At 40.1% G+C, this 8,666-nt stretch overlaps 1 protein-coding gene across 1 annotated transcript in view; it reads right to left on the reverse strand.

Annotated features, from left to right (window-relative positions):
• Positions 1-8,235, reverse strand: part of LOC113407026 (zona pellucida-binding protein 1-like) — an 81,453-nt gene extending 73,218 nt beyond the window's left edge. Inside the window, exons 1-4 of the mRNA XM_026654105.1 lie at positions 8,097-8,235; positions 5,953-6,033; positions 4,331-4,456; positions 3,675-3,677 (exon numbers count right to left, since the gene is read on the reverse strand). Of these exons, the coding sequence (XP_026509890.1) occupies positions 3,675-3,677; positions 4,331-4,456; positions 5,953-6,033; positions 8,097-8,235 (349 nt within the window). The remainder of the gene's footprint in view (positions 1-3,674; positions 3,678-4,330; positions 4,457-5,952; positions 6,034-8,096) is intronic.
• Positions 8,236-8,666: the final 431 nt, after the last annotated feature.

Genomic DNA, 8,666 nt, shown 5'->3' on the forward strand with positions numbered 1-8,666 from the left:
CCCATGATGCTTCGCCAGGCTGGGTTGTGCAGGTGAGCGAGAGGGGGAAGGGCGGTGAAGACTAAAATTTGTGTCTCTATCCCTTCTCCTTGCAGACCCCTGTCGAGGCTGCCAAGGCCTTGGAGGCGGGGGCAGCCGGAACTGCTTCCTCACCGACTGTGGCGTAAGCAGAGCCAGCGAGTGGAGGGTGGCCTGAGTGTCCTTTAGTCCATACAGCCTCTCATCCATTTGCTTTGAAAAGAGTCCATTCCCATCAAACAGGAGGTCCTGGATGGAGAACTGCATCTTCTGGGACAGGCCCACGATCTGAAACCAAGAACCGCACCTCATGACCACTGCCGATTCAACCACCCTGCCAGCCACATCCCATGCCATTTGGAGGGAGCATCTTGCCACAGCTGTACCCTCCTCAACTAGGGCCCTGAAATCTTGGGCCGAGTCCTGCGGCAGGGACTCCTTGAACTTATGGAGGGAGTCCCATAAGTTAAAGTTATATCTCCCCAAAAGAATCTGGTGGTTTGCCATCCTGAACTGAAGGCTGGCTGTTGAATATATTTTCCTTCCAAAAAGGTCCAGGCTCTTGGCCTCCTTATTTTTGGGGTTAGAACTTGTTTGCCCCATCTGTCTTTCTCATTGGCCACAGAGATGACCAGCCAGCCTACAGGCGGGTGAGCATACAAGTATTCAAAATCCTTAGCTGGGACAAAATACTTCTTTTCAGCTCTCTTGAAGGTGTGTAGGCTGGAAGATGGGGTTTGCCAGAGGACTCTGGCTATTTTCAAGACTCCATTGTGCACCGGTAGCATGACGTGCTTGAGTAGATGCCAAGAGCACATTAAACAAAGTGTCTGACTGTTCTACCATCTCCTCCACCTTCAGGCTCAAGTTCGTGGCCACCCTTTGAAGCAGGCCCTGGTGCTCTTTAAAGTCGGCCGGCAGGCTGACATGACAGGGCCCCACAAACCCCTCATCTGGGGTAGAGGAGCGAGTACTCACGGCAAAACCTCCTTCCCCACGGGACATGATGCCCCTACTGTAAATAATCTATTTACAAGACACTACAAGCTCGAAGAAATGAGAGAACCGCTAATTACTTGCTAGGCAAGAGAAAAGGGCACTCTGACCAACCACCATGGGCAGTAAGAAGAAAATGAGAGGGCACAGGGTTGGCAGTGCCTAATATACTGATGCATGAGCGCGGCACTCCAGAGGGTGCCACAGCCAACCCCACGAATACTGCTAAGGCAAAAATCTCTGACGACTGTGCATGTGGGCATGCACACATCCTAGAATGGAATTGACATGAGCAAGCACTTGAAGAACTACTTTTGAATAGTTAGGGAGAAACCCCTTCAAACAACAGTCAAAATTAAGATATTGAAGCACAGAAAACAGGACTATAAAGGAGAAAAATTTAACATATAGAGTTTTGACAGGAAAACATAATAAACAAGTTTCATAACTAAAATGTAAGAAAAACAGAAGTTTGGACTCAAATATGAGAATGAAAGACTAACCAACATTACTAACTGACAAGACAGAGGAGGAAGACCAAGAGTAGAAAAGCTTCAGCCACAATAAGTGATCAATACCACAGAGCTGAAGAAAGTAGCACATCCCATCAACACAGCTTTAGGGATTTCTATAGGCCAATTTATAATCATGTATTAGTGTATATACTAAGTTTATATCTATTTTAGTTGTAAAACAAGTTTTATAAGATTTCTTTTACATAAGAATGGCTTTGTTAATAAACAAATTAAAGTAAAAAAGAAAACACTACGTTCCATAATCTGTTTATGGGGAAGACTTCAAAATGACAAGCCTGCCACAGAAATATCTCCTGGCTCTATAGGTGAACAAATCTCTTGCTTAAGCTAAAAACAGATCATAATACAGATACTGTAGGTGTACTGAGCTGGGGAGGGGGGCACTGACATTCATCTAAATCATCAGGTGTTGGTCACCGCCAGCCAGTCTTATTAGACTTGATGAACTTACGGTCCTACTTGTAAGACAAAATTTATGGTTCAGTGTAACTTCAAAGCAAAAAGTAGTGATATTTAAAGACCACTGAAACTGTTAATAATAAACCCCCTTATATTCAAAATATTTTTTCACACTATCCGTTGCTTCTACTATATAAAGATGTGGAGCAGACATTTTGTCAGATACTAGACAAATATTTCCTTGAGAATATTTTGCAGCCAAATTTCTAAAGGTGGTGTATTGCTTCCCTTTCTGTATTCCTCAACAGCAGATAAAATAAAAATTTACAGGAGAGTAGAAACTTTTTTTCCTCTGCAGTACAGTCCAACAACACACCTGCCTATGCAAAGTAGATGACCTGTGAGAGTAGAGATCATGTAATATTCTTCCCTACTCTGAAATCCAGAGTAAAAAAAAATTCAATGTTTACCACTGCAAATGATAAAAATGTTTCAGAGCTACACAAAATAGTGGAAAGTAAAATACAAATAGTTTAAAACTGTCAAATTATTTGATGATATTAGAAGAATTTAAAACTCAAATATTATTAAATAGTAAAACCTATTCTATAGTAGTGAATTGTTGCCTGCTTATATCCTTGGAAGTATCAGCATAGAAATGTCAGATAACCACTAATTTAATCTGCCTCATATCCCCTGTTTGGGCCTGATTCTTTCAATTATACTTTGCTTTAAAAATCAAAGGAGTTTCTCCAGAATTATATTAGTCTAACTCAGTTCAGATTCTGGCCCTCTTCCGTGTGTAGCTATATTCAGCTGTCCCTTCATGCCTCCTGTGCAGATAGGAGGAGGGGGCATTGCTGAGCAAATTATGCTCCAGCAAACTTTGACTGTTGCATGGCTCCTTGTCTTAATGCTCTACCACAAAGTCTGGCAGAGAAAATCCAAAGCAGATGGGAAGGAGGATGGGTAGTGGAGCACACATAGGGATACACCTCTCGAAGAACTCCAGTTATTGCACAAGATAAGTAACCTCTCCTTCTTTGAGTAGTGTCCCTATGGGTGTTCCATTTTAGGTGACTCCTGAGCAGTATCCTCATAAGGAGGACGGAGTCCAATACTGAAAAGAGATCAGCATTGCCAACTGAAACATCTGATCTAGAGGCATGAACCAGAGCATGGTTAGGAGATAGTATATACTGAAGCTGAAATTTGCAGAGCTGCAACTTAAACAACTGGAACAATCTTGAGTAATGCCAGAGAAGTAGATTGCGACCTTGTGAAATGGGCTAACCCTCTAGAAGGAAGCTGAATATTGGCAGAATCATAACTAAATAATACATCCAGAGATCAATCTTGAGTCTCTGGGTGGAGACTGTAGAGCCCTTGGATCTGTTTGCAATTGAAAGTCTGGGAGAGGCGTTCAGAAAGCCTTCTATCTGGACAGAACCACACCAAACACCTTCCTGATGTCCAAAGTATAGAAGGCTGGTGTCAAAGCGGACTTCAGGATTTAGTTGGAGTGTGTGTGCTCGCTACATGCACGGGTGCCGAAAGTTTTTCCCTCAGTGGTATCCATAGGGGACCAGCTCTGGCACCCTTTTGTTCAAGCTCCTCTGACCATCATTATAAGATCAGACACATCCCTCTTGGGCTTTGACACCAGGACAGTGGATAGATTTCATAGGGCTTCTTTGGATGTGGTGATGGACAGGGCTTACCTACCGACTGACAGATTTTTCACCCTAAAGAATCTTTCAAGACCTTTCAGGAACCTGATTGTCATCTCATGCAAGAATACTGATCTGCCCTGGATGCGGGGATAGAAGACTGATATGGCCACCAGGTGCACCTTGATCAAAGAGAAGGTCAGGCCCTGGTGCTTTAAGTAAAGCAGGTAATCCAGAATGGACTGCAGAGACGATTGGGTCAGATTGATATTCTGCTCCAACGCCCAGCAGGAGAAGCGCTCCCACTTTGCCAGGTAAGTCACTCTCATGGAGGGCTTTCTACTTTCCAAAAGAACCCGCTGGACCTGACTAGAGTAGGCATAGCATAGAATGGACATGAGCAAGCACTCAAAGAAGAAATATTTTTATTGCCACCTTCCCCAATGTATTTATCTCTCTCTCTCTCTCTCTCACACACACACACACACACACACACTTACTTGAATTTCATCTTAAAATTTCTTTTTTACCTTTCCCTTCCACCTACATGGTTTAGGTGCAGTTTTGTTACCCATATTTCGTTTTTTAAAAATCTTTTTGAGAAGCAGGAACATCACAAATCCTCTAAGTAGTATTCCATCCCAATTTAGATATCAACACACATACAACCATAGGAAAAATGAAGAATGAAGCAAGAAAACAAATCTCTACCTGCAACAAGGTCACCTCCTGGTCCATGCCATTGGTATACTGGATCTATCAGCTCTGAATTTCGTAGCCGATTTGTTACACACAGAATACGTGGACTGTTGTGATTCACCTTGACATAAATTTTGACTGAAAATACAACATATGGTAATTAGCAAGTTTCTTAGGTAATAAAATTGCCTGTACAGTCAAGTAAGCCAGTAACCACAATCTTAAAATATATGTTTGAAGAATGACCCCAAGATATTGGGATTGGTCCTCTTATCTCCATCACCAGAAGTGAAATGTTAAAGACATTCTTTTTCTGTCCTATGTGAAATCAAATGAAAAGTGTTGAAGATTTGTTCCAGTTCTATTTCATATTCTTCTATAACATCTAAGTCTCTTCTGCCTGACTTGATTTAATCTAGTTCTCTAAAAAGAACATTGTACCTCCTAGTGCCCACCAATGACCCTTTTGGAGGAACAGAACATGTTTGCACATCCATCCAATAGGTTCTCACTTGTGGGGTTCTACAGAGTTTTATTTTGTCTCCCCTAGAGTTCAATCTGTACATAAAGTCAATGTGGGGGGACAGAGAGTTAGCTTAGAGTCTGGGTAATTTTGCCGTTAGTATTCTAATAGGCTCTTGCAGTTCTAGCTGGCCTGTGAAAGTGTGGATTGGGGGCCTTCTTTGTGTCCTTTTAAAAATGTATGTAGAACCATCCATAATTTTAGCAGTAAGAGTCTAAACTCAGGAGAAGATTGGTGTATAGCAAGTACTCACAATCCCACAACAACCTTGAGAAGCTGCTTTCCTGACATTATGTGACATGGAATATAAACTTTGTTGTGTGTGCTGAATGAGTACTTCTATTTCACAAAAAAGAAAGATTTAGTTAAGGTATTAAAGCTGAAAGTATGTTACAATGAAATCCAGCTAACTCCGAAACACAGTATTACATTTTGTTTACCAAAATTCTATATCTTTTAAACCTTTTACCAAATATTAGGCTGGGAAATTAACAATTAAAGGACCCAGCTAGTTCTCCAGTGCCATATAATTCTTCCATTATTCACTACCTCCCACTTGGCTTACATTACTCACCCAATCTTAAATGTAATCCTCTAAAATTTGCACACACAAAAAATAGTCATAGGTTAAAACACAAATTATAGGGAGAATATAAAATCCCATTTCCAATCCAAAGGAACAGGTCTGCATCTGAGGGAGAAAGTCACAATTGTTGTGGGGAAAAAAGCACATTGGCCACTGAAGGCTAGACTCTAGGATCAACTGAAGGTCACGAAGTACCTCTAAACTACAAATCTCATTAATGAAGGATGGGCATACCTGCTTCTCAGTGGGAACAGGATCCATCCCCACCACATTCCAGATCCTTCCCCACAAGACATCTCTCTTTCTTATTTGGATAAAGTATTAGCCAACTCACTCTTATGCAAACCCCTATCTCATCCAACCAGAATGAAAGCAACCACACAGCACTATCTGGGTCTGCTAAAAAGGGGATATAGGAGTTGCTTGCTATTAGCATACTAATGGCAAAATAGTGAGCATAGTCCCCATAATTATTATTCTTAACCACCAGTAAAAACTAAGGTTTATTATTCCATTTATGAATACCTGGAAATGTGGTTGATCCTACTATTTTCAAATCATTATGGTTTGGATTTGCAATTCCTGAGAATCTCCTTGAAGACTGAACTGTCAAAATATAAAAATTAAAATAAGAATTGAAAACTTATCTGGAAAAGTGAACAGTGAATTATAGGCTGATTTCTAAGCTTTAATAGATGTGTTCTCCTATTATTTGTAGTGGGATAGCACCATTAATACTAGGTGTGGATATAACAATTTTATACAAAAGTACCTCCCATTAAGTCAAATGACTAAGGCATGGATTCATAAAAGCATCCCTATTCTGCACTACACTAAAGCACATGCTTAACTTTAACCACATTCTTAAATATTACACAAGTGTGTAAATCCTATCCAGAATACGGATAGATTTAAACATGTGCCTTCCAGAATAGGTCCCTTAATCTGTGTACTGACCATTAATAAAACAAGTTTAACCATATTTATTTTATTACGGTAATCTCATAATTATAACAATCTAAAATAAAATGGTTAAATTTGTAGTGTATACATTTTCTATGTATAAGAATCCTGTACACCAAATAGCAACACATAAGAATCAAAGCCTGCTCACCTTACACAAAACTCCCCTTGACTTCTCCAAACAGTAACTTGAATACATTACTCATCTATATTAAGGCACAATTTAATAGCATGTATATTATACCCCGCAACTTTGGTTCCTCATCCCAAGCCCCCATTTCTTCAGCTCTATGTCCCAATCTTCCCACCACCCCCAGACCCTTTTCCTACCACCCCCGGGAACCTACATTCCAGTCAAGTTGCTTCCTCTCCCTTGTTCCCTGGGAACCAGCATGGGGACCACTGAGAGCACAGGATACCCAGTCTCACTGCTCTCAGTTCCTGTTCTTGGCACCATGACAGGCTCTTAATAGTCAGAAGGAGTAACTGCAGGGAAAGCCTTGCTCTGCTCGTTCATCCCTGGGCTGGAGCACACTCAGTACAATCTTCGAAGCATTGCCAAATGTGTTAACTGAGATTTTGTGGGACCCATAATTTAGCCAATTTTTGGCCCATTTTCATGAAGATGATCAAGAGTATCCCTGACACAAGGACTATACCCCATGACAAATCTCGAGTCCCTGCTCCGAAGAATGGGGCACTAGAGCATCTCAATTTAACAGTTTTAAGAATTTTTAACAGAGGCAAAACAATGTATTTTTTCCACTATTCTTGTTCTAAGAAATGGTTGAGCCATTTTTGCTAAAATTTTCTAAAATAATTCAACTTAAGGTAGGCATCTGGCACGGAAAATTACAGCCCAAAAGGTTAAAGTTTGGCAAATTTATAAGGAACTGAAAACAGCATCTTATAGTGGAAAGTGGTGGGCAATTATAACAATAGGGATCACTACCTACACTGCCTTTAATATACATATGACTTTTTCTTTTTTTTTTTTCAGTAACCACAAATTATAATGAAGGCATTTTTAGTGTTTGTGGCCACAGATTAGATTAAACTGATTTTTAAAGACAGGATTTTTTCATATTTTCACATTCATGGTGACACTACAGGGCAGAATTAAGGATGTTTGAATGCCTTAATATTGTAGTTCCATACCTTAACGTGTTTGGATATCTCTTAAGTATAAGTTTAACTCTCAATTTTCCGAGTTTGTAATGCTTGGTTTGGGGACAAATTACAACAGCGCTGTTTTTTTTTTTTTTAATTACTAAAGATTGTTACATACTCTCAGTCTTGCCTCCATTTTACCAGTATTTTATCTTGGAATTTCCTTGGTTTATTTTAAAGTTAAAAGCTAATGAATATGAACACTAAATAAGAAACCCAATGAAAATGCTACCATGTGCTATTTCTAGTTATTTAAAAAAAAAAAAAAAAAAAAAAAAAAAAACGACGACATGTACTGTCAACTTTAGATCTTATTTTAATTTTTGAGAGCAGATCCACTCATACATCAGAGCAGCACAAAGCAGCCAACCTGTTCAAACTGGGTTTACAGCAACTTTGCATCACTGGAACAGCACGGAACAGCTGAAGTGTACGGATTAATCTGGCTATTATCATGCAATTGACTTATTGGTTATGGGGCAGTACTGTATTAGTGAGACTGGCGCTATGTGAGAGGGCTGAAGGGTGCCCCATACCTGAATCCCTGTGTCTCCACTTCGAAGGTTCCCACTGTATTCCTATGTCAGATCCCCCAGCAGAGTTGCCTGGATGTGCAATGGAGCTGTGGCAGCAGTACCTTGAGGAGTTTTCAAATAGTGATGCCAAAGCTAGCATGTGGTCTTGGAACTTTTAAAGAGCAGTGACAGTTGGGTCAAAGTAATCTGCCAATAAGAATTCATGGCACATGACCCCAGTCTAGCCCATACCACCGACTCCTTACAATCAAAATAACCATTGCATGCAAATTAGCTGTAGAAGGATGGTGATGGTGTGAGATACTTCTGATGTAACAATGGCCCATTTAAGAGTTACCTGAACTGTTGACCTGACCCCTATATGCTCATAAAACAATTAGATACAACATTGTAATTAAGTTAAATTATTAAATCTAATTTCTTCATATATAGCCTATGAACAAGATACCAATTTTCACTATGCGGGAAGTTCAGGGTCTTGTTAGTCTGTTATCATTTAGAACTGAGAAAAAGAATCATGCTAAATTTCTTGAAGGACTCAGTTTTTAATTAGTATTAGCTCACACTAAT

Source organism: Terrapene carolina, unplaced genomic scaffold (assembly GCF_002925995.2).
Source record: "Terrapene carolina triunguis isolate 2854851 unplaced genomic scaffold, T_m_triunguis-2.0 Scaffold180, whole genome shotgun sequence".
NCBI classification, from domain to species: Eukaryota; Metazoa; Chordata; order Testudines; family Emydidae; genus Terrapene; species Terrapene triunguis.